At 33.0% G+C, this 26,772-nt stretch overlaps 1 protein-coding gene across 2 annotated transcripts in view; it reads left to right on the top strand.

The window, feature by feature from the left end:
• GRIK2 (glutamate ionotropic receptor kainate type subunit 2) overlaps nt 1–26,772 on the top strand; it is a 641,722-nt gene that overhangs the window by 232,685 nt on the left and 382,265 nt on the right. For both annotated transcript variants that reach the window (XM_057311163.1, XM_057311164.1), the window contains exons 3-4: nt 19,648–19,815; nt 24,962–25,219. In XM_057311163.1, the coding sequence (XP_057167146.1) occupies nt 19,648–19,815; nt 24,962–25,219 (426 nt within the window). The remainder of the gene's footprint in view (nt 1–19,647; nt 19,816–24,961; nt 25,220–26,772) is intronic.

The raw sequence follows: 26,772 nt of genomic DNA, 5'->3' as shown, positions 1-26,772 counted from the left end.
AAGTTTTATTGAAATATAACTGTTGTTCTAAGAATTTTAATTTATCCTTTCATTTAACCTTCAAAACAATCCTATGAAGTTGGTACTTGGTAATACAAATAAGTTGGCATTTTTTCCAATAGGAGACAGGTATAAAGAAATTAAGTGATTTCTTTAAGGCTGCTCAGCATAAAGGCTGAAGTGGACTATGAGCTCAAGCAGGCTGACTTCAGAACCTTGTTCTTTTTTTTTTTTTTAAGTTTTTATTTTAATTCCAGTTAGTCAACATACAGTGTTATATTAGTTTCAGGTGTATAATATTGTGATTCAACAACAGAGACCTTGTTCTTAACCACTACACAATATTGTCTCTTAAAAGCATGCTAATTTTTGACCTGCTATTTCATTAACAATATATTTTGAGTATTTTTACATGATAGTAAGTGTACATCTACCCAACTATTTTAATAATTGCACACTTCCAGTGTTTTGCAATGCTATATAGAACCAACCCACAGGTAACACACATTTAGATTGTTCTTAGTTTCTTATAATATTAAAAATAGTACTCCTAGAAATGTCTTTGAACATGCATAATTTTAGTATAATTTGTCTAACTCCTCAACATCTGTGTAGTGACAGACATTCAGCTGAAAGGTGGGAATTCAACATGGAGCAAATTCACAAGAGTTTACAGGCTAGTTATTCTCACTAATGAATTTTAGGAACTTTTTTTTTAAGGGGTTGTTTGATTACAGATCTACAGTTTACTCTCAGGAGCTCTTAAATGAGTAGTATCAGTTTTAAATGAAAACCTGTTGTGTGTGTGTGTGCACGTGTGTATGTACTCTCCACACTGAACACACAAAGATCCATAATCTACAACTGGATCATTTCATTTGACTGTAAAATAGACTCATTGAGGTTATGTCTGCACAGAGTCAGTGTAAACATTTTTGTCAATGACCTATTGCTTTGTTTCACAGTGTTAGGCCACTCTATTTTTCTTCCCACCTTTGTCTCTGGATTAACTACTTGGTCATTTAAGTTTTCTTTAGCTCTTGCTTATGTATGGGTCTTTATAGGCATATACCGCTTTTGCAGGCATCACTTACATGTACATTATTTCTATATTAGATCTCTACTGGCTTAGCCACATTACAGCATTTAAAATTTCCGCATGCTTTTTTGAATTAGATGTTTGGAAAAGGAAAGCTACTAACTTCAACACTTTATTTATATATTTACAGTTCTCATGACAAACAGTTTTCTACAATATTTTCTTTTCACACCTGTTCGAGATTCTTTCAGTTTTTAAATTTCTCAGGAAATAATATCCATTATTGAATGTTAAAACTAGCTCTGATGAGTAGGAATTTTTGCATAAATTCCAGTTAGCCTTAAAGATAAAGTCTCTTAGTTTACAGACTGTTCTAATTATAAAAATAACTCATAACACTTTATAATTTACAAAGGGCATTAGCAAATAAGTTAGGCTTTCTGGATTGCTGTGAAGAAAAACACGGAGAAAAGACACGGTCTGACCCACATGATTCTATTAGTTGCCTGGGAAAAGAAAAGTAGATAATGGCAATTTGATCGATTTCTACAATATTTATTTTATATTGATATAAAAATATGATTCTAATTTCCTTCCATTTATTTTTATTTTTTATTTTTTTAAGAGAGAAAGAAAGCATGCAAGTGGGGGAGGGGCAAAGGGAGAGGGAGCGGGAATCTTAAGCAGTCGCCGTGTTCAGCATGGAACCCAACGTGGGGCTTGATCTCACGACCCTGAGATCATGACCTGAGCCAAAATCGAGAGTCTGATGCTTAACTGACTGAGCCACTCAGGCACGCCTCCTTCCATTTATTTTGTATTAATACTTGCAACACTGTCATATTCCCTCCCCGTACTAGTGGTTTAATCTTCAACATTTATTAGACACACAAAGTATGCCAGGCACTAAATTAAGTCCAACAAGTTAGAGATGAATAAGTTATCTTCCCTGTCCTCAAAGAGTTTTCAGAGGAAACATGCATGGTAATAGAAGGTTATGCCAGTGGATGCTGTTAGAAGTACCAAGAAAGAGGAATGAAAAAGTGTTTCAAGTAGAAGGCATGAATTCTGTCTGGGGAGTTTGTGGAGAGGTGAGCTTCACCGAGGAGATAATTAGGTGTTATTAACAGTCACATGAATGCTAACCTTTTTAGCAATCTCAAAATACTTTATGTCTGATTAATACTACGATTTTTAAAAAGGTCAAATTTTTTTATCTTAAAAATGTTTTATTTTTTTCCATTTTTTAAATTTAAATTCAATTAACATATAATGTATTATTAGTTTCAGAGGTAGAGTTCAGTGATTCATCAGTCTTGTATAACACCCAGTGTTCATTACATCACATGCCCTACTTATTTTTTTTTAAATATTTTATTTATTTATTAACAGAGAGAGAGACAGCCAGCAAGAGAGGGAACACAGGCAGGGGGAGTGGGAGAGGAAGAAGCAGGCTCCCAGCAGAGGAGCCCGATGTGGGGCTTGATCCCAGGACTCCGGGATCACGCCCTGAGCCGAAGGCAGACGCTTAACGACTGAACCACCCAGGCGCCCCACATGCCCTACTTATTGTCTATCATCCAGTTACCCCTCCCCTCCAGCAACCCTCAGTTTGTTTCTTATGAATCAGAGTCTCTTACAGTTTGTTTCCTTCTCTGGTTTCATCTTGTTATATTTTTTCCTCTCTTCCCCTATGATCCTCTGTTTTGTTTCTTAAATTCCACATATCAGTGAGATCATATGATAATTGTCTTTCTCTGACTGACTTATTTCGGGTAGCATAATACCCTCTGTTTCCAGCCACATCATTGCAAATGGCAAGTTTTCATTTTTCTGATGGCTGAGTAGTATTCCATTGCATATATATACCATATCTTCTTTATCCATTCATCTGTTGATGGACATCTGGGCTCTTTCCATAGTTTGGCTATTGTGGGCATTGCTGCTATGAACATTGGGGTGCAGGTGCCCCTTTGGATCACTACATTTATCTTTAGAGTAAATACCCTGTAGTGCAATTGCTGGGTCATAGGGTAGCTCTATTTTCAACTCTGAGGATCTCCATACTGTTTTCCAGAGTGGCTGCACCAGCTTGTCTTCCACCAGCAGTGTAAGAGGGTTCCCCTTTCTCTGCATCCTGACCGACATCGTTTCAACTTGTTAATTTTAGCCATTCTGACTGGTGTGTGGTAGTATCTCATTGTGGTTTTGATTTGTATTTCCTTGATGCCGAGTGATGTTGAACATTTTTTCACATGTCTATTGGCCATTTGTATGTCTTCTTTGGAGAATTGTCTATTCATGTCTTCTTCCCATTTCTTGATTGGATTATTAAACAAAAATATTTTTAAGAGTTTTAAGAAACCTTGCCTAAAAAGGTGAAAATAAAGATACTTTTTTATTTCCCTCTATCTCCTTAGTTAAAACAAAATAATAAACACACAAAAATAACATGGCTCATATACAATAGTTAATAGTCCAACTAATAGCATGAAGATTTTTTTAAAGAAATTTAAATTACATAAGAGGAAATTAAGACTTTCTTGAAGTAGTAGTCCATATAATGTAAATTCTATTGTATGTAATATCAAATTGTATATTTAAACTGCTTTATGGATTACACTATGGCTATTAAATTGATTTTGGATTTTTAAAACATCAGTTTTCTAACATCTTTTTTATTACTCTTTCTGGATTAAAACTTAAAGTTTATTTTAATGTCTCTAATATATCCTCCAAACATCTTTGCACAGTTCTTTGCAAACTCAAAATGTATTTCCGTCTATATTTTTATTGATTGAACTCAGTAATATTTGGACACATAGTTTCTCAAATCAATATAGTTTTTGAAAATTAATGTTAGGGTGTTACAGAGCGTGCCATATTTGCAGGAGATTGGCAATTAACCACATTTTAAATTCTGACATAATCAGTCATGCTCCCCAATTTACTTTGCAGTTCTTAAGCAGTCTTAGAATCATGAAAGTTTTCTGACTCTCTGATCTTCAAGATCATTTTACCCATTCCCTACATTTTGCAGAAGAAAACAAAAAACAAAACAAAACAAAACAACAACAAAAAACGGAGGTCAGGATTGCGGAGGGACTTGCTCATTCAATCACTTTTTGCCTTTTCTTTTTATTTAGCTGACCTATTTTTTAAAAATCAATATAATTAAAGTGTGTGCTCTTGGCCTCAAATAGTTGGTATTATTTATACTGTTTATATGGTGATTATTCATGTGGCTGCCTTCCCTGTTATCTCAGTTTGATCTGTCCTATTTATATCTTGATATTATTCAAGCATCTGCTTTCCCAATCAGTATGCATTCCTTCTAGGTCTTAAATTGCTAACATTTAAGTACCCATTTCCCAATTTTCCTCGCAGTATGTAGTGCATCTGCTTTAAAAGTAATATTATTTGAATATGTAACTCCATGGTTCTTTCTATGATTTCAAGGGTCCGTTTGTAGAAGGAAAAATCAACACCTATTTTCCATCCACTGGCAAAAAATATGTTGGAGACAGTAGGAAGTTTGTAAAATTAAAAGCTTATTTATTTTTATAATAAGAAAGCACATTTATATGCCTGAGCACGACAAATCTTTGCTTAGTGGGACTATGGCATTATTTCCTACAACTTGATTTTGGTTTATATAATGCCTGCTAACAGATATTCTTTTTTTTTTTTAAGATTTTATTTATTTATTTGACAGAGAGAGAGACAGCCAGCGAGAGAGGGAACACAAGCAGGGGGAGTGGGAGAGGAAGAAGCAGGCTCCCAGCAGAGAAGCCCGATGCAGGGCTCGATCCCAGGACTCTGGGATCACGCCCTGAGCTAAAGGCAGATGCTTAACCACTGAGCCACCCAGGCGCTCCAGATATTCTTTATTCTACACTGCATCAGCAGCTTCCTTTTTCCAAATGCCCAACACAAGTTTGAGTTGAACGGAGTATGATAGGTGGAGGAGGAGGTATGCAAGAGTAGATTTCATACCTTTTATAGTTGAAGAATTGCAGAGTGCTAGAACTGCAAAAAATTCCAGGACATTATACAGACAAAATTTTCATTAGCCATATGTTTGTATAGTATTTAGTTTACTTGAAATATTGACAAAACTGCTAGCTTGTACGTTTGATGAGACTTAGAAACATTAGAGTGAAGAACATTATTGTTACTAGAAATATCACTCAAAATACTGGAGTCAGTTTATTCATTAAATTAGAAATACCTGTTGCTTCATGGCTGAGGGGAATCAAAAGCAAGTGGGAAGAGCAGGAGGTGCCTCTCAGTATGCAGTAGAGATGGGTCACCACTTCTCTCCTTGGAAAATTCACACCTTGTACTATGTGCTAACCACACAATCCCCCTTTGGGGAGCTGTGACCTGTTTTCATTTTTTCAAGGTGTGTCAGTCAACCAGGTCCATGTGCACATGTGATTTTCTACCAGCATATACATAGGTCACTAGGATGGCATCCATCAAATTCACACAAAATCAGCTTCAGAATGTTATAGTCATACTTCTAATCAATATAAAACTTTAAGAAATTTTTCAAAGTGCTTACCATTCAGAAAAAGGGAAGTTCCTGTGAAAACAACTAGAGATTGAAAACAGAGTGACAGTATTACTTAGCAGAAAGCAGTACAGCATAGTGATTAAAAGCTGGGGCCTGGATTGTGGTCTCCTGTGTGCTAATCCAGCATCCATCATTTACTGACTGTGTAACTGTCTTAAGGCAAGATACTTAGGGTGCTGAACCAGTTCCAATGTCTTGCTGAAGCAGTAGCAGTTTAGACTCAGTAAAGCAAGTTATTTGGCCTAAGAATTAAATTGCCTTAGAGACTATAGAGCATAAAGGAGGAAAGCAATTCTTAGACTCAACAACGTAGACAACTTAAATGTCAGAGTTATATTCAGAATTAAAATATAAAATATTACAGCAATGGGAAATACATTAAATACAGAAAATGTGATTCAATTAACATTTTTGATGACTTTCTATTAAAGTTTGTAAAATACTTATCACAATGCCTGATATAGAGTATGCTCTCAATAAATGTTGACTATTAGAAGCTTTCATTCTTCAGAGTGAGCTCAAGTTTAAACATATTTCATATTGATTTAACTTTCTTAGGGTTCACTGTGTAGGAGTATACATTATGATGTTTGGGAGTGATCTGGAACTAAGGGAATACAAATCAGAGACACAACTTAGTCAGGTGAGGGTTAGGGCCAATGAGGAATGTCTTCCCAGAGACAGTGACTATGCCAAAGGCTCACAATACATTAGGAGAGAGAGAAAGTTGCAGATGTATGTGTCAATGTGTGTGTGTCTAGGTATATATGTGTATCTGTGTTAGCAACTAGGTTCCTAGGCAGAGGAACATCACTTGGAAGGAATGGTGGCATTTGATTCTGGTTCACTCAGAGAAATGTAGGTGGTTTAATATGCTGTGGCACTGGGAAAGTGGGTATGGCAAGAAAGGAGCCCGGAGAGAGAGGCAGAAGATAGACTGTGAAGAACTTTGTAAATGGCACTAAGCTTAAAAATTGGCAGTTATTGAAAGATCTTAAGAAATGAAATGACAAGATTGCATTTTAGAAATATTACTCCAGTTGCAGAAGAAAGCCAGAGTAGGGGCAAGTCTGAAAAATCCAGTGGAGATGCATTATTACAGCATGGAAGACATAGTGTGTCTGGACTTAGTCAAGCATGTGGAAAGATTTACAGTGATGTTCCAGCAGAAATGATGGAGATCAATGAACTGTTAGCTAGAATAATTAAGAAGATCATTAGCTAGTTTAATAGTACAAAAAGCCTCCAGTGGGATATCCATGGGGTTAGGACCTGAGGTTTTATCTTTAACTCTGTCTTGCCCATCATTTTTATCACTGACTTGGACATAGAAACAAAACTGAACGTGATCATTCACATGGCAAAGGAAAAAGAAGCACATTCCCTATATTTCTCTAGTATCAGTAACTTGTCTTGATGCATTAGAATGTTGAATAAACTAATATTAATAAAGAGTTGATGATAAGATCGGAATCCAAATAGTCTTAATTAGAAAATTAGATAAGCAATAAATAGATGATATTTATCAGAGACATATGAAAAATTTAAAAAATAGTACATTAGAAATAAACTTAACACTAAGCTTAAGATGAATCAAATTATGATATTGTATTCTAAAAAGAATATATTTATATTATGTATACTACATGAGTTTAGGAAATTGACAGCCCTATTGTACTTTGCTTTGCTTGGACCCACTTGGAGTATGGTTAAAAAATGGACCCACAATGAGCTGTGAATACACTGGAGTATTTTCAGAGAAAAAAATAACTAGAAAAGTGAAAGATCAGAATACTCATGTGATAAGCAAAAGATTTAAAAGTTTTAACTTGGAAAAAAGAAAATATAGTAGGAAGATGGTATCTGTTTTCAAATTCTGGATGATGACCATATGAAAGTTGGGCTTAAATTTATTCTAATCAGAGCAAATGGTTAGAAGGTTCAGGGAAGTAAATGATGGGTAAATAATGTAGAAGAACTTGATTCTTGAGCTTTCCCAGGAAGTAAAAGAAAACCTTCAGATGGCAGCAAATTTGCCATTCCTGGAGACCCACTGTAGTAGAAAAAGAAATCTAAGTATCCAAAGGATGGGTAGACCAGATGATTTATTGATTATGTCATTCTTAGATTCCTCTCTCTATTACACCTATAATAATAGTACAATTTTAGTATATAGTATTTATATAAATGCTTGCAGATGAATTTAATGGCATTTTTGAGAAATCTATTAAAAACATGCAGTAATAACAAAATGGTAAGTATAGGAGTTCTATTTCTTCTTCTTCTTTTTCTTCCCCCTGCCCAAACTTTTATTATGAACTTTAAAAATACACAGAAGAGATCAGATGGTAGCATATATGCTCATATACTTACCACCTTGATTAAATAATTGTTAACACTTTCCATCTTTGTTTTTATGAGACCCAAACACTTCATCATGAATCTCCTAAGAACAATCGTATTTTCTTATGCAACCACTATAGCATCATTTTGCCTAAGGAGAAAAAGAAACAAATAATTCTCTAATGCCATTTAATATCTAGGGCATTTTTAAACATAGCCTTTCACATTTACAATAAAGCATGATGATTTTATCCTTTGGATAAGGATTTGTACAAGATTAAAGTGAGGAGAACATGTTTTGCATTTATTTAGATAGAAAATAAGATTATTATAACTGTTGATGGAAGAAAAACTAGCGTATCTTCTGAGAGAATAGCATATTACTCATAGCATTGATTTCTTTATTAAATTGAACATCTGTAAAATGCTGATTTTTACCTACTTTAAGGAAGGACCTATTACAGTCTCAGAAGTTAGATGTGACGTTGGTTGGCACATCCATCACAGGTTTATGAGTCATGCAATCCTCAGGAGTAGTTAAAATAGATCTAAATGAGAAAAGATTTGGATAGACTTCAGCAGTTAGCTAATATAAAACTTTTATTTCAAGTCTTGCTTAATATTGCTTTTTTGTGATGGGGAAAGTTTCCGTGTTTGGAGTTTTGTGTAAACAAGGGATTCCCTTGCCGTTTGTTCTTTCATAGCTACAAAACAAGGTGGGCAAATAGACCCGTGGAAAGGAAGGCTATTCTCCTCTGTTTCTTGTCTTCTTTCTTTATCAAGCCTGTTACAGAGTGATGGGAACTATTAACTTTTACAATAAGCTTAGAGAAAGAACTGCAGGCATTTTATTGCTTGAGATAGAGGTTATGTGAGATGTGGTGGCTCTTTCTGAGTTAAAACACACACAAAAACAAAACAACTAAACCAAACAAAAATAAAGCTGTGAAAATGATTATCATAGCTGATTTCTTTTTTTAATTTCAAAAAGCGGAAGGTAAGTATAAGAAAGCAGTGAAGTGTTGCTTGTATCCTACAGAGAATAGGGTATTTGATGATAATGAGAAAGTAGGCTTTAGGTTCTTGAAAATGTGAAATTGGGTGAATCTTGGTACAAGTCTCAGGAAAGCCCATAATTATAAGTTACTAAGATGCTGCTTTAGGGTCATATAGTTCTTCTGTGTTCTTTATTACTCTGGGATGTACTTTACCCACCAAACATGATTTGTGAACTTCTTAGGGTAGCAATTCTTTCTTCATGTACCACATGCTTATGAAATGCTACATACAATTCTGACACTTCATAATAAAATTAGTAAGTCTAGAAGCACTTTTTATAGGAGGTACATAGTGCAAAATGAGTATTATTTTTCTCAAGCTATATAGAGAAAAAGCCCTTTTCAAAATCATGTGAACAATTATTCTTTTGTGGGTTTATGAACAGGTGGACAAAATGCTTTGCCTTTCAATTTTTTATTGGCAATTTTTAAAGCCAAAGATACACTTTTAGGAAAAAAATAGCTGATTTCTTCCTCAGAGAATCAAATTTATAGGCCCTTATTTTCTGCTTCACAAAGAAAATAGACAAATACGGGTTCTTTCAGTGTCCTGCCCATCTTCACATCAGCAGATCACAGATAATTGCCTCTTGCTTTAATGAATAAAGTGTCCTCCTCCCCAGGTTTACCTACCATTTCCTTTGTATTTGATTTCTTGCTCCTGGACCACCTGGCTTCATCAATAATACTTTCTTTTCTACCTGGTAACCTTTCTCTTTCTATCATTCTCTCCCTATCATATAAACATGCTGTCTTTCTCATCGTAAAAGAAAGAAATGCATAAACACCCTGAGATTTCATAGTATCCTCTAGCTACTTTCCTGTTTTCGGCCACCCCTTAATAATAGTCTAGCTTCACCATAAAACATATTTTATTCATTTTTTAAAAAAGTATAAAATTAATACAGATTCACTGTTAATAATTTAAAATATACAAACAGGGGTTGCCTGGGTGGCTCAGTTGGTTAAGCATCTGAGTCTTGATTTTGGCTAGGGTCATGATCTTGGGGTCATAATCTCAGGATCCTGAGATCAAGCCCCATGTCTGCCTCTGGGCTCTGGATGTGGAGACTGCTTAGGATTCTCTCCCTCTCCCTCTGTCCCTTACCCCTCTCACACTAAAAAATAAGTAAGCAAGTAAATAAATTAATTAATTATATTAAATGTACAAACAAATGAAAAGAAGAAAATTAATCAAATACCTATCATCTGAAATAAACCATACTTAATATTTTGTTATGCATAAGTACATATTGTAACTGCTTATAAAGCATTTTTGTCATCAAATAACTTCTATCGAATAATTTAAAAATGGCTGGATACATACTATTTTATTAATTAAATGTACCATAATTTATGTAAATAATTCTCTACCGTTGGATGGTTAGAGCATTTTTAATCATATTGTTCTTATGAACAAAGTGAACATCCTTGCAGCTAACTCACCCACATTTTTCTTCAGGTTACATCCTACAAGTAGAATTAGCAGACTTAAGTGTATGATGTTTTTAAAGCTTGATAGATTTAAAGAAAGGTTTTCAAGACAGTGTATCAATTTATATTTCTTTTCAACTGTGCTTTTTCTCACACACCTTAACAAATTTAATCTCTAAAAATTCTTTGTTTTAGTCTTTCCTTTCCTTTTTTGAATATTTTAATATGTTTATTAGTTATTTGCATATATTACTTATAAATTAGCTATTCATATTCTTTGCTAATTTTTCTGTGGCAGTGATCATATTTTTTATTAATATTATTTATCTATTGAAGATACTAACCCTTTTTTAAAAATATTTTTATTTATTTATTTAAGAGAGAGAGAGAAAGCACAAGCAGGGGGAGGAGCAGAGGGAGAGAGAGAAGCAGACTTCCCCCTAGCAGGGAGCCAGCCCTGGGGCTCGATCCCAGGACCCTGAAGCTGAAGACAGATGCTTAACTGATTGAGCCACCCAGGCACCCCCGCCCTTTTGTTTTCTAATGTTATGTTTATATCTAGTTAATATACTTTTATATCTTATTTGTCTTTCTTTAATCATATCTATGTGTTTGATTATGGATTATTTTTCAAACATTCGAGTCACATTTAACAATATTGCCTTTATTTTTACTACTTGTGCTATCAAACTTAGGAAAGTCTTAGCACTTTTATGCAATTTTTTTAAAGTAAAATTTTATTAAAGGATGATCTAAATATACCAAAGTGCACAAATTATAGAGTAAAGCTTTAATAATACACATCCAAACACCTAGGTTAAAAAACAGAACATCACCAGCATCTCAGAAGCACATCATGTGCCCTTCCTACCCCACCACTATTTTTTGAAGTTTTTAAAAAATGAATTCATACAGCAGTATTTTTTTGTGTCTGACTTCTTTCACTCACTTTGTTTGTGAGATTCATCTTACGTTGTTGGGTGTGGTTATTGAATACATGATTTATGATGAACATGCATGCACTTTTTTTTGGGTGTATATCCTGGAGTAAAATTTTGGTCACAGGGTTTGTGCATTTTCAGTGTTAGAAGACTCTCATGCACAATTTTCAACATAGGTTGTACCAGCTTCTAGAGAGACCAGCAATGTATGAGACGTCTACTTGCTCCACATTTTCAACACTTGATACTACTTGTCTTTTTCATTGTAATCATTTGAGTGTATGAAAATTGTTTTGAACTGTAATTTTAATTTTTATTGTCCAGATTGCTATGAACTTTAACTCTTTTTCATATGTTTATTGTCCCTCTGAATTTTTTAGGGGGGAGTGATTGTTCAAGTTTTCTACCCACATTTCTATTGATTTGACTGCCATTTTCTGTTTATGAATATTTTAAAGAGATGAATCTGTCTTACACACACATACACACACACAGACACACACACACATAACACACATCCTCTGAATTTTTTCTTGAACTGGAAGTTTCTTAATTTTAATGTCTGATATATCATATTTCTACCTTATGGTTAATACTTTTTGTCTCTTTTTAAGAAATCTTTTCTAACATTATTGTTTAACTTTCACATTTAGCCATGTAATTGAAATGACTTTTTTAAGTGTGATTATTGAATTGATCCAGATATATTTATTGAAAATACAATTCTTTTTCTTTGGCACTATAACATTATTACTTACATGTCAGTGAATATATAGGTGAAAGTCTGTTTATGGTTTGTGTGTTCTGTTCTATTTATCCATTGGTTTTTGTTTTTTTTCGTTTTTTGTTTTGTTTTGTTTTTTAAGAGAGAAAGAGCATGAGCAGGGGTTGAAGGGGCAGAGAGAGAGGGAAAGAGAGAATCTTAAACCGGGCTCCATGCTCACCCAGGAGCCCTACGCCAGGCTTGATGCCACCACCCTATCATGACCTGAGCCAAAATCAAGAGCTGGACACAACTGACTGAACTACCCAGGCACCCCTCCATTAGGCTACTTTTATACTAATACCAAATTGAGTAATTTACAGTTGAATTAATTATTACAGTTCTTGAAATATGGTAGTGTAAGTCTTCCAGCTTTTATTTCTCTTAAGATTGCTCTTACTGTTTTAGGCCCTTTGCATTTCTGTATGTATTTTAGTGTGCTGTGGTTTTGATTGGGATTATACTAAACTATAGATCAATTTGTGGAGAATGAACATCTTTAAAATCTTGAGTTCTTTGTTTCATAAATTTAGTATATCCCTCTGTTTAGTTAGTTCTTATTTTCTCTTAATACTGTTTTATATTTTTCACCACAATATTTTGTACATCCTTTGTTATATTTCAAAGTATCTTAAGTTTTTTGATGCTATTGAAAATGATACTTATTTTTTTTTTTTACATTTTGGTTTGTTGTATGTAGAAATACCATTTATTTTTATACATTGATCTTATATGGATCATAGCAATGAAACCTCACTAAATTCACTCTTTTAATTCTAAAAATTTATCTGTATTATTTTTCTACATATACAATCATTTCATCTGAGAATAATCATAATTTTGTTTCTTCCTTTTCAAACCTTATTATAGTATAATTATTTATTTTAGTGTCATTAGTCATTGCAGTAAAGAGGACCTTCATTGCAATGCTAAATAAAAGTGGTCATAGTGGACACACTTATTTCATTACCAGTCTTAAGAGGAAAGATTTCAACATTATATCAGTAAGTGTGATGTTTGATGTAGGTTATTTATAGATACTCTGTATCTGCTTACAAGTTCTCTTCTATTTCTAAATTGCTCAGAGTTTTGAATCATGATTTGAAGTTGAAATTTATCAATGATATTGTCATAACTGTCAAAAGGACTGTTCAGTTTTCTCCATTTTCTGTTAATATTTTAAATTATATAGAATTATTTTTAAATGTTAAGCAATCTTGAATTCCTAAAATAAACCCCACTTGCTTTTTTTTTTCTTTTTAAGTTTTTATTTAGATTTCAGTTAGTTAACATACAGTGTAGTTTTAGGTGTACAATATAGTGATTCAACACTTACATACATCAGCTGGTGCTCATCACAACAAGTGCACTCCTTAATTCCCATCACCTGTCTCACCCATTCCCCTCACCTACCTGCCCTTTGGTAGCCATCAGTTTGTTCTCTGTAGTTAAGAGTCTGTTTCTTGGTTTTCCTCTCTCCCTCTTCTTTTGTCCCTTTGCTTGTTTGTTTTGTTTCATAAATTCCACATATGAATGACATCGTATAGTATTTGTCTTTCCTTGACTGACTTATTTCCCTTAACGTAGTAGTCTCTGGCTCTATCCATATCATTGCAAATGGCAAGATTTCATTCTTTTTTATGGTTATATTCCATTGTATACATACACCACATCTTTACCCATTCATCAGTCAGTGGACACTTGGGCTATTTCCATAATTTGGCTATTATAGATAATGCTGCCATGAACGTGGGGGTGCATGTATCCCTTTGAATTAGTATTTTGTATTCTTTCGGTAAATACCTAATAGTGCAATTGCTGGATCCTAAAATAGTTCTATTTTTTTTTTTTAAAGATTTTATTTATTTATTTGACAGGATACAGACAGCCAGCGAGAGAGGGAACACAAGCAGGGGGAGTGGGAGAGGAAGAAGCAGGCTCCCAGCAGAGGAGCCTGATGTGGGACTCGATCCCATAACGCCGGGATCACGCCCTGAGCCGAAGGCAGACGCTTAACCGCTGTGCCACCCAGGCGCCCCTGAAATAGTTCTATTTTTAACTTTTAGAGCAATCTCCATTCCCACTTGGTTTTGATGTATTTTTGTCTTTATATATTGCTAGATTCACTTTGCTGCATTTTATTCAGGATTTTTGCATCTATATGTTCATGAGGAGTTGATGTGTAACTTTTTTTTTTGTAAGTTCTATCTTCTTATTCTTGATTAGACCTGTTAAGATTTTATATATTTTAATAATATTTGAAATAACCAAAGTTTGGCTTTGTGTGTGTGTTTTCTATTGTATTTATTTACTATTTTGTTTATTTCTGCTCTGATCTTTATTTTTTTTCTTCTATTTCCTTTGGATTTTATTTGTTCTTTTTTTTTCTTAGATATTTGAGATGGAATCTTAGATCACTGATTTTTAGTCCTCTATTTTTTTAAAATTTTTTATTATGTTATGTTAGTCACCATACAGTACATCATTAGTTTTTGATGTAGTGTTCCATGATTCATTGTTTATGTAGAACATTCAGTGCTCCATGCAATATGTGCCCTTCTTAATACCCATCACTGGACTAGCCCATCCCCCCACCCCTATTTTTTTAATTTTAATTTTGATTTTTAGTCTTAAATTTTCTTTTAAGCATGGACTTAGCTGTATTCTAAGTTTTAAGTGCCAAATTTTCAGTTTATTTTGTTCCCCAATTTTGTAATTTCCATTTTGATCTCATTCTTGACCCATGGATTACTTAGGCATATATTCTTTAATTTCTAAATTTGGGATTTCCAGGTTATCTTTTTATTATTTATTTCTAGTTTAATATTACTGTGGTGAGGGAACATACTCTGAATTATTTCAATCCTTTTAAATATGTTGAGATTTAATATATGGCCAAGCTTATGATCAATTTTGGGAAACATACACTTGAAAAAAGTATTTTGTCATTTTGAGGTACTGTGTTTCATCTTTGTTAATTAGGTCAAATATATTTATTTCATCAAAAACAATTTTTTTAAAGATTTTATTTATTTATTTATTTGGCAGAGAGAGAGACAGCCAGTGAGAGAGGGAACACAGGCACGGGGAGTGGGAGAGAAAGAAGCAGGCTACCAGCAGAGGAGCCTGATGTGGGGCTCAATCCCAGGACCCCGGGACTATGCCCTGAGCTGAAGGCAGACACTTAATGACTGAGCCACCCAGGCACCCCTATTTTGTCTAAATTTAACTGCTTTTTTTTTTTTTTTTTTTTTGGTCTGCTTCTTCTATGAGCTACCAAGAGTGGTGTTTTAATGTTTCCTACTATGATCTTTATCTCCTTCTAGTTCTATTGATATGTTGGAGGTTTGTTTTTTTTTTTAATCAGTGTACGTAATCTGAATTTTTATCATTCTGGTGTATTGACTTCTTTATCATTATGACATACACCCTTGATTCTCTTCAAGTCTACTTTATCTAACATTGGAATAGATTCACCAACTTTCATTTGGCTAGTGTGGTTTTAGAACAAATCTTTGCCCATTCTTTTTCCTTATTTTTCACTAGTGCTCTCACAGGTAGCTTACCGTTTTGTGCCTTTTTATCCTGTTGGGTAATTTAAAGTTTAAACTTTACATGTGAATCTATTTCATTTATCCTTAATGTAATTACTGATACCTTTGTTTTAGATCACTTACCCCATCTTACTAATTCTTTTAGTGTTTTCTCTATTTATTTTACTTACGTTTCTTATTCTTTTTGGACAAATAAAATATTTTTATTATTTTGTAACTTTTCCTCTGTTAAATTTTTGATCATATGATTTTCATTATTTTAGTCTTTATCTTAGAAATTTAAATGTGGATTGTTGCATTATTACAGTCTAAAATAATGATCTTTACCTTTGTCCCAATATTGCTAGAACATTAACATTCTTTAATTTTATTCATGCTTTTCTCAAATTTTGTGTTATTAGAATGTGGTTTGATTTAAATACATTACAAACTTCATAAGATTTTACTGTTCTTGCTTCAATTGGTTAAAATTTATTGATATTCACCCATGTATTTACCCTTTCTTTATATTTCATACATTTAAGCAGTGTAGTGGTTCCCTCTGGGATCATTTTTCCTCTGCCTAAAAAACTCATTTGTTTCAATTCGTTTTAGTGGAGGTTTATTCATGATCAAATTCTCTCAATTTTGTTATTTTCATTGTTATGATTAAACATCCTTGGCAAAAGATATTTGTGTCTCTTCTCTCTCTCTCTCTCTCTCTATATATATATATAGGGAGATAAAAATGAAACTCTATGTTTTAATAAGTAATTTTTATTTCTTTTTTTTTTAAAGATTTTATTTATTTATTTATTTGACAGAGATAGAGACAGCCAGCGAGAGAGGGAACACAAGCAAGGGGAGTGGGAGAGGAAGAGCAGGCTCATATCGGAGGAGCCTGATGTGGGGCTCAATCCCATAACGCCGGGATCACGCCCTGAGCCGAAGGCAGATGCTTAACTGCTGTGCCACCCAGGCACCTCAGTAATTTTTATTTCTAATTACATTTATTAAAATTTCCAGAATAGTAGTAAAAGTGGATATTGTAGATATTCTTATCTTTTTCCTGACATTACTGGGACTTCCTTTCTATTTTGCTCTTAATTATAGCATTTACTATTAATGTGTGATTTTTATCTTAGTAAAATTTCATTGACTCCATTATTTTTTCCTAAAAATATTTTCTTAATCAAGAATAATTAGTGATACCTATCAGGTGTCTTTATACCATCTAATATGGTGATTGTACTTTTTTCTTTGATCAATTACTATGTTAGATGTTACCAAACTTTCCAAAATTTTAAATAGAATTACAAAAGCTTGGTTTGTTTCCCACATAAGTTTAAGGCACCCACCCAATATTTTTTGGAAAGTAATTCTTTACTAAAATCTTTTACCTCCCTGTCTATACTTGCCCTCCACAAATCAGGAGTAGTGATCTCTCTTTTTCTTTTTCTTTCTTTCTCTTTCTCTTTCTTTCTTTCTTTTGTTCTTTCTTTTTTTTTTTTTTTTTTTTTTTTTTTTTTTTTTTTTTTTTGAGTTATCATGGCTGGAAGGTGTTATAGAAGATATTGTGCCTAGAAACCTCGCCTTATCTGGATATTTTTGATTTTTGTATACAAAATTTTAAATTCTGGCTTTGGATCAATAATAATCATTTATTTTATTTAATTAAGATAATTAATTCTTGAGGAATTACAAAGATTTCCTTAAAGATTCAAACCAGTAATAAATGTGTAAACTTGAATTTGAATTATTTATTTTCAAGAGAGATAAAGAATAGGAACATTTTAATCCACTATCATCAAATATTGATCATTTTTGTATCCTTTGTATTTATATCACATAGAAACTATAATTTGAACTGAGGAAAGTAGAAGATTTAGTTTTTCATTTTATTTTGCCATTAAGAAACAACTTCAGGTTTGCATTTCTATAACTATTTCTAATTAACTTTAAGAAGTACTTTATAATTGCTCAATTATTTTTCTGTTCCATATGTAGGCTCTTACATTTCTAATTATATATTATTATCAAAGTCATTATGTCTTGCTTTAGGAGGTTTTGTATATTTTACTTGAATGAAACTTGGAAGAAAAATGCTAGTTTGTAGTAGAACAAGCAAAGGCTTTGAAGTTTTTGTATGAACAGATTGTAATGTTGGCTCTATCACTTGATAGCTATATGATCTTTGGCTGAAAGAGTTCTTTCCTATAAAATAATACTACTTGGGATTACTTTGAAGATTCCGTGAAACCTTAGACACTTATGGTGTGCCTACTCTAATGCAGCCACAAATCTAAGTGCTTTGTTATGAGATAACATTTAATTTTTATAATAACTTTATGCAGTCACCTTCAATATCATCCTTTTTTTAGAGATGAAGAAATTTAGACTGAGGATTTAAGCAACTGACCAAATTTACATGGATGGCAAATGGCAGATACAGAACGTAAATCCAATTTGACTTCAGAGTCTAGGCTCATTCCACTATTCCCCTTCATATATACAAGATATCTAATTGGGTTCTTGACACCAGTTAGGCATGTAAATAGTTATTGTTCTGCTTAGCCTAAGTGTCTAAAGATTTTAAATGTATTCAAAGTACTATTTCACAATAAGTTGTTTGCTCTAGTAACTATACCATCAATTTAGTTGAAAGAATAAGAGAAATATTTCAAACTAATATGGTGTCAAATAACAAATTTTCTAATTCTTCCTGAATATAAATTTGTCTGAGCACTGTGGTATTTTCTTGAGTCCTAATTCTTCATATTTAGAGGAATAATTACCATACCATGACTTCTTACTAATTTAGAATTGTTAGCATACAATGGCTTCTTACTAATTTAGAATAGATAGTTTGCTGATTGTATAGTCACCTGGCATTTATGTGTCAGAAGACTTTTGATGAGGTATGAATTGCAAACTGTGGAAATATTCAAGGGTGTTCAATTTGTGAATGACTGTGCTGAGAGTACATGGAATGAAATTTGAAAGGGAGAAAGATAAATGCTCTCTATTGTTAAAGTAGTACTAGTTTTCCAAGACAGAGGCTGGACAGTGTCAAATATCAGATGCTCCCCCTTTCATTCCATTTACCAAAGTAACGATAAAGAAGAGATTCTGTTGGAGGCAGAGGTCCTATAGGTCACTCATAACTGAATAGAGAGGATATTAAGAAGCAAGGCTGGGACAAGAATGGGGAAATTGGACTAAGACGTAACTGGTAAAAGGTGACAAATGGCAAGGACATGTTTTTGAATTGTACCCTACATTTTATGGCCTAATTATATGCTTCCCTATTATTCACTGATTAAGGGATTTGTACATTTTTGAAGAGTTATCTTTCACAAATGTCCAAGTATCTTAAAAAAAAAGACTTAGAGTAGAACAAATAGAGAAATGCTTCTTTGTTGTCTTTTCTTGCAAGCTCATTCGTTAGAATTTGCAAGTGAATTTGTATTTTGGGCTTTTAACACAATAAGTGCCATAGAAATTATGCTAAAGATTTCTGATTTCTCAATTAATGGAGACAAATTTAATATAATTTTCCTGATGCTTAACTTCATAGCTTTATAGCAGTATAGAGGATTAATTATTCTGAAACTGCAAAAGTTTGAGGGATAATGCTCAGTACTTAAGGCAAGATCTATATATACCTAGGCTCTAAAAGAAGCAATTACCAAAAGAAAAAAAGTAAAATCATATTTAAACCATGTTAAATTATAGTAACAATAGCAAAGAAATTTGTACGATATGGGTTTATCTAAAAGGGCACATCTCAAATATTCAAGTTTATAGAAAAAGTAAGCACAAACTCCATGTACTTAAGCAAATCACACGTGTGTGTGCACACACACATAAGTGTACACATACACAAAAGTAAAGTAAAATTTGCACATTTTTTTTCTGTCTTCTAAGAACTGTATGATTATTCTTTCTTTTTGCCAGGTGGCATTTTTGAATATGTGGAATCTGGCCCGATGGGAGCTGAAGAACTTGCATTCAGATTTGCTGTGAACACAATCAACAGAAATAGAACGTTGCTGCCCAATACCACCCTAACTTATGACACCCAGAAGATAAATCTCTATGACAGTTTTGAAGCATCCAAAAAAGGTAATCAACAAATATTTAACTTTATATTTTCTGGAATTCAAATTTTCAGGTATTTTTGAGAGATTTCTTAATTCCAAATGTAATTAATAAGTCATTAGGAATATTTTCATGCAACTATTTCTTTTCAAAATGCATGTAAATTTTATTAGGGAAGGTAAGGTGATATGATTACCTGTTACCAAAAAAAATGCTTATAACATGAAATGCAGTTAGGTCTATGATTGTTGTGAAATTGGTTTTTTCCCTAATAATCCTGTTTTCTTATTAAACTATTCTTATTTTTAAGACCCCACTAAATAAAATTGTGCATCAGTGGATTTTACCAAGTTTTGGAATCCATTCTTACATTTTAATTTCTATTATCTGTCACTTCCACTACATTACTATTGTCTCAATTTACTGACTACCTTGAAAGTTCTGTAGTTCCAAGTGACTTCATAATGTCAGCCCAATCTTAAAACTTTATTGGAAAATTTTCAACAACCTCTCATTTATGTGTACTCCATGCCCATTTTTTAAACTAGTTGATGTTTCTTCTTGTAGCTGAAAATAAGTGGCTAATGATATGAAAATTGAATTATAGGAAGACATAATTAGAATACTTTATAAATTTTGTTATTTTATTATGTTGTGAAACTGTGTTTTTAATGGTAAGAATATAAAAATAACTGTGGATATGACTTTAATATTTATAAAGTAAGGAAGGTAAAAGAGAACTATTATAAAGGCATTATTTTAACCAAACAACAATCTTGGTAGTAAATGTGTTTCCAGAGATGTTTCCATAGTCTTACTTGTCTATGTGGGTGATCTTTTCTTTTGCATAGATAGCATTCATCTAACAGGAATTAAATTTCATAATATAGATTTTTCTCAAAGGAATGGGCTTACAAAGCATTTGTTCTAAATTCATATTTTAAAACATTTACTTTTCTGTAATGCTAATATTGTTTTATTAGCTACCTGACTTGATAGAAATGTATATAATTATTTATAATTCTAACTTGGTCTAGATTTCTTCTAATTTCATTAATATTAATGGCAACTGATAAGGTACAATATTCTGTGAGATGAAAGTATCCTTTTTATCCCCCAGCTAACTAGTGTTTATCAAAGCCTATATTCTGCCTGCCCTTTGAATTCATATCTTTATGAATACAAATAAGTTTCCACATTTCAGAACCATGTCAGGGTGATGAAAGGTTTTAAGGGCTGGAAAAAAAGGGTAAAGGTTATTGTGAAATACTACATTTGCCATCATAATTGCAAAATAAGTCATTAACTGCAAGACAAGTGCATTTGATTAGTGACATAGTTCGTGATTATTTCCATTAGGAAGAAGCAGCTCTGTCTCAAATGAAATCATTTAGACCAAAGAATAAGGAATATGAGTGAAGTATAAAAAATATTAATAGATTTCTTAATGATGAATTCAAAGGAGCAATGTAAAAAAAACAGACTAGCATGTTCTTTTTAAATTTTTTAAAAGATTTTATTTATTTATTTGAGAGAGCACGCAGGAGCACTAGAAGGGGCACTAGAGGGGATGGGGGGAAGGGCAGAGGCAGAAACAGAATCCCTGCTGAGCAGGGAGCCTGACTCAGGACTCAATCCAAGGACCTTGGGATCATGACCTGAGCCAAAGGCAGATACTTTTTTTTTTTAAATAATTTTTTATTATGTTATGTTAGTCACCATACAGTATATCCTTAGTTTTTGATGTAACGTTCCATGATTCATTATTTGCCTATAACACCCAGTGCACCATGCAATATGTGCCCTCCTTAATACCCATCACCGGCCTATCCCAATCCCCCTCCTCCCTCCCCTCTGAAGCCCTCAGTTTGTTTCCCAGAGTCATACAGTCTCTCATGGTTCATTCCCCCTCTGTTTACCCCCCCTTCATTCTTCCCTTCCTTCTCCTGCCGATCTCCCTGCTATTTCTTATGTTCCATAAATGAGTGAAACCATATGATAATTGTCTTTCTCTGCTTGACTTATTTCACTTAGCATAATCTCCTCCAGTCCTGTCCATGTTGCTACAAATGTTGGGTAATCATTCTTTCTGATGGCTGAGGAATATTCCACTGTATATATGGACCACATCTTCTTAATCCAGTCATCTGTTGAAGGGCATCTCAGCTCCTTCCACGATTTAGCTATTGTGGACAATGCTGCTATGAACATTGGGGTGCATATGGCCCTTCTCTTCACTATGTCTGTATCTTTGGGGTAAATACCCAGTAGTGCAATTGCTGGATCATAGGGTAGCTCAATTTTTAACTTTTTAAGGGACCTCCACACTGTTTTCCAGAGTGGCTCTACCAACTTGCATTCCCACCAACAATGTAGGAGGGATCCCCTTTCTCCACATCCTCTCCAACAATTGTTTACTGCCTTGTCCATTTTTGCCATTCTAACTGGCATAAGGTGGTATCTCAGTGTGGTTTTGATTTGAATTTCCCTGATGGCTAGTGATTTTGAACATTTTTTCATGTGTCTGTTAGCCATTTGTATGTCTTCATTGGAAAAGTGTCTGTTCATATCTTCTGCCCATTTTTTTATTTGATTATTTGTTTCCCATATATTGAGTTTGAGAAGTTCTTTGTAGATCTTGGATACTAGTCTTTTATCTGTAGTGTCATTTGCAAATATCTTCTCCCATTCCGTGGGCTGCCTCTTAGTGTTTTTGACTGTTTCCTTGGCTGTGCAGAAGCTTTTTATCTTGATGAAGTCCCACAAGTTCATTTTTTCTTTTGTTTCTCTTGCCTTTGGAGATATCATGAAAAAAGTTGCTGTGGCTGATGTCAAAGAGGTTTCAGCCTATGTTCTAGAAATGCAACTGATTTCTGAACATCGATTTTGTATCCCGCCACATTACTGAATTGCTCTATAAGTTCTAGTAGTTTAGGGATGGAGTCTTTTGGGTTTTCCATATAAAGTATCATGTCATCTGCAAAGAGAGACATTTACTTAACCGACTGAGCCACCCAGGTGCACCCAGACTGGCATATTCTAAAAACAAACAGGTTACTATCTTCGGAATTATGAGGTGTTAAACTCATTTGGTTTCCAAAATATTAAAAAGGGGTTTACAAGTTTTGTCACCCACTAAAATCCATTGAGAATCAAATTCATTAACTGACTGTTGCCTGAAGGTAGGGAAAGCTCAAATAAGGATAACAAGTAACTTTTTCTGTGAGCTATTGAAAGGGTAGAAGTCATGGTTTGGGTCTTACCTTGTGGAGCTCTTACTTACTGGGCTATTACTGGTTGGAGGCCATAGCAGTATGTAAAAGGATATAAGAGAGAGATCTGATATAACTTTTGAACGTGAGGTAGCTCAGTACATATCTATTTATATATAGAGAGATTAATTATTAATTATTAAATAATTTAAATAATTAATTTGAACTTTAAATTTTAAAAAATTTTTTCTAAGGAAAGAAAATAAGAAATCAGATGTTTAAATTTTAACATTTTTTCTGATATATGGTCTTATATTTTTGGTAAGTAATAATGTTTAGCTCAGTAGAAACTTCAATGTATTAGAGCTTGAATTATTATTTGAATCATATTGCTTTTAAATGTTTCCTCTGACAACTGAAAACTATTTCTTATTTGAAACACATTTCAGAACATTCTATATAAACTATTATAATGTTTTTCCCTTTTTTGGTCTGTGACTTGTCAAAAACCTGGTAAAGGAAGATCTTTTATTCTCAATGTATACGAATTAAAATCCATATTAGTGAAAAATTTCAAGCTCCAACCTGACTACTGATTCAGAATTCCAATCACTATTTAAAAAGTAAGAATCTACATATTCAAAAAATTTACTTAGATCATACTGGAATTTTTGAAAAAAATTTAAACAAGTGAGTTTTTTCAACTATCATTTATTTACTTATTAAATATCTCTAAGCTTCAGAATCCTTCCATATCATTGTGTTTTATGTGGTATAATCTCTAAGGGAAAATATCAGAAAATTTCACAATAGAATTATAAACTATTTTGGAGAGATTCAGTCTGAACACCTAAATCCCAATAATAACTGATGCCTAAATCCCAATAATAACTCTCCTTAGTCCTGTTTAAGTATTTGCAGGGTGGGTAAACCATTGCCTCTTGGAACAGACTTCCATTCTTGGACATTTCCTACTTCCTTTTTTTTTTTTTTTTTTTAATTTAAATTGTGTCAACATTTGTGAGAAGCTTCTAGCCATTTGCCCTAAATTCTTCCTTTTCTAGCCAAATGAAACAAACTTAAGCCTCTTTCATAGGCCAGATCTTCAAATATTAAAGATGATTTTCACATTTCCAATAATTATTTACTTTCTAGGCCCAAACTCCCTAATTGCTTTGGAGGACCTTATAGAATTTGAAGTCCTATCATAATCTATCTGTTCTCATCTGAATAGCTTCTACTTTTTTTATTCCTCTCTTAATTACTGTAATTATTACTGATGTGATTAAAATTTATGAGTGAATGAATGTAAACTTCAAAAAATAATTTAGAACAATATAAAAGACCTACAGTATACAAAAGACAAGTAAATAAAGATGTTGAAATACTTATCCAATGATTTTATTCTTTCTACTCAATGAGATTAATCCATATGAAATCACCCTTGATGAGCCATATCAGGTTTTGAATGGGTATTTGTATGCATTGCTTGACCTTGATCAGATTTGTGCAAATACTTACCTATCTGTGGCCCTGGCTTCTTAGATGGGAAGGAGGAACAAAATGGCTTCTGATTAAGAATTCGAAGTAGTAGAGGATGGTCAGTGAATTTGCAAAGGAACACTATTCCTCCAACTCCCTCCTGTAATCTATTTTTGCAAGATGAACATTCCCCTTCCTTCTTAAATTCTAAAATATTATTGCTCTTTCCCTCTTTTGACATTATTTGTGGAATTGTTTGAACATTGAGCTGCAGATGTCTGGAAGAATTTCTCTTCTAAAGAACTGAAAATGTTTGGAGTTTGACAAAATATGAAAATTATCTAAATGTAGATGTTATTTATAAGGAAAACAAAATCTTTCTTCAGGATAAGCCCTCAGGCTTACAATAATAATGTGGTAATGTTGGCAAGCTGGCATTTCTCCTCATTATTGACAGACTTCTATCTCCTCTTTAGCTTGCGATCAGCTGTCTCTTGGGGTGGCTGCCATCTTTGGACCTTCACACAGCTCTTCAGCAAATGCTGTGCAGTCCATCTGCAATGCTCTGGGGGTTCCCCACATACAGACCCGCTGGAAGCACCAGGTGTCAGACAACAAAGATTCCTTCTATGTCAGTCTCTACCCAGACTTCTCTTCACTCAGCCGTGCCATTTTGGATTTGGTGCAGTTCTTCAAGTGGAAAACTGTCACAGTTGTGTATGATGACAGCACTGGTAAGAAAAATCAGTAGCCTTCAGGGCTATGCTTTAAATATGCATAATGTTCTGAAACTTATCCAAGATTCTTGCTATGTTCTTGTTTGGTTTTTTACATTATGGTAAAGGATGGAAAGACATTTGGAATCAAACATCAACACTAATTTCACACATCCAAAGAACAGCTAAATCACATACTTTCTCTCTGTATTTGTAAGATAAGCACTTTTCTTTCCTGCGAAGGATCAGTTATTATGAACTATAATATTGGATAAAGAACCGAGATAGTATGAAATATAATATTGAAATATTTATTCAAAGAATTCTTCTGCCAGGTTCAGGTTAGCTTCCTGAAGTTAAGTTTTATGATTGACTGTTAGTGAAACTTACCAAGAAATGCAGCATTTTGCCTTAACATTTTCTCTGGCTATTTATGTGCAAAAAATATGTATGAAAAATAATAACTTTTATATCTGTGTAGCATGTTAAAGTTTAAAAAAAGTTTTTTTCCCTCGAATTTGAAACAATGTAATACCCTTTGAAATACTAAAAGTCTTTAGAACTATTCATATGTAGACATAGTTTAGAGACTTAGAAAATAGGGTTTTCTTTTTTTTTTCTTTTTATTTTTTTAGAAAATAGGGTTTTCTAAGTGGTATTTATTACAGTGTCTTTGATGAATATTTTAATGCATGTTTGCTAGCTAGAGTTTTTTTGTGGTTTTAATGTATGTTATTTTTATATATGAATGGTTGTTTTGAAGTAGCAATTAAAAATAAGTCTCATAGATAAATATATGAAAGTAAACATTAAAAATTAAGTATTTATTTTCCTTGGCAGTTACATTGGTAGAAGAAGTTCATACTATTTTGGTTATTATATAGTGGTAGGAATTTTGCATTAGGATGTTTATCAATGGTCCAAATAGTGCTCTTTAAAATAGAATGTGAAAATAATATTTTATTCTAAGATATTTTACTATACCTTCATGTTTATACAAAAATTGAAATTCATTTGAATTTAAATTCTCCCAAAGTAATCTAGTAGCACACTTTGTTCATACATGCAAGATTTAGAACTATGTGCAGAAATTAGTCCCTTTGCCCATAAAATTGACCAAATAGACGTTGGAATTCTCCCAGGAGGAAAAGGGAACAGAGAGTTATAGGGTTGAAAAAACAATGAAAATAATTTAAAAAACATTTTCATTAGGGTAAGAAAGATTGAGTCTCAATACATATTAATAGAGTAATTTCACTTCTCTGATTTTAAAAAGTGAAATGTTCATAAATAATTTTAACTTAGAAATATAAATAAAAGCCCTTCAAAAAATAACTTAGTAAGTACCTTTGATGTGTCTTTCAACTCAAATTAGACTTATTAAGTTTGTTGTATGATGTTTTACTCCCAAATCATTACTTTTCTTTCATTGATAAAGTTCTCTATATCAAGTTATAAATGGTAGATTCTATGTGAATGGTTTTTCTGGGATGTTATAATGTGATGGTCCAGGAAATCCTCAGTTACAAATTGGCCCATAACTCTTTATGAATGGTCATATACAGAACTAT

The sequence above is a fragment of the Ursus arctos genome, unplaced genomic scaffold (assembly GCF_023065955.2).
Source record: "Ursus arctos isolate Adak ecotype North America unplaced genomic scaffold, UrsArc2.0 scaffold_13, whole genome shotgun sequence".
Taxonomy (NCBI): domain Eukaryota; kingdom Metazoa; phylum Chordata; class Mammalia; order Carnivora; family Ursidae; genus Ursus; species Ursus arctos.
Note: the sequence above shows the minus strand (reverse complement) of the source record. Positions and strands in the feature narration are given on the sequence as shown.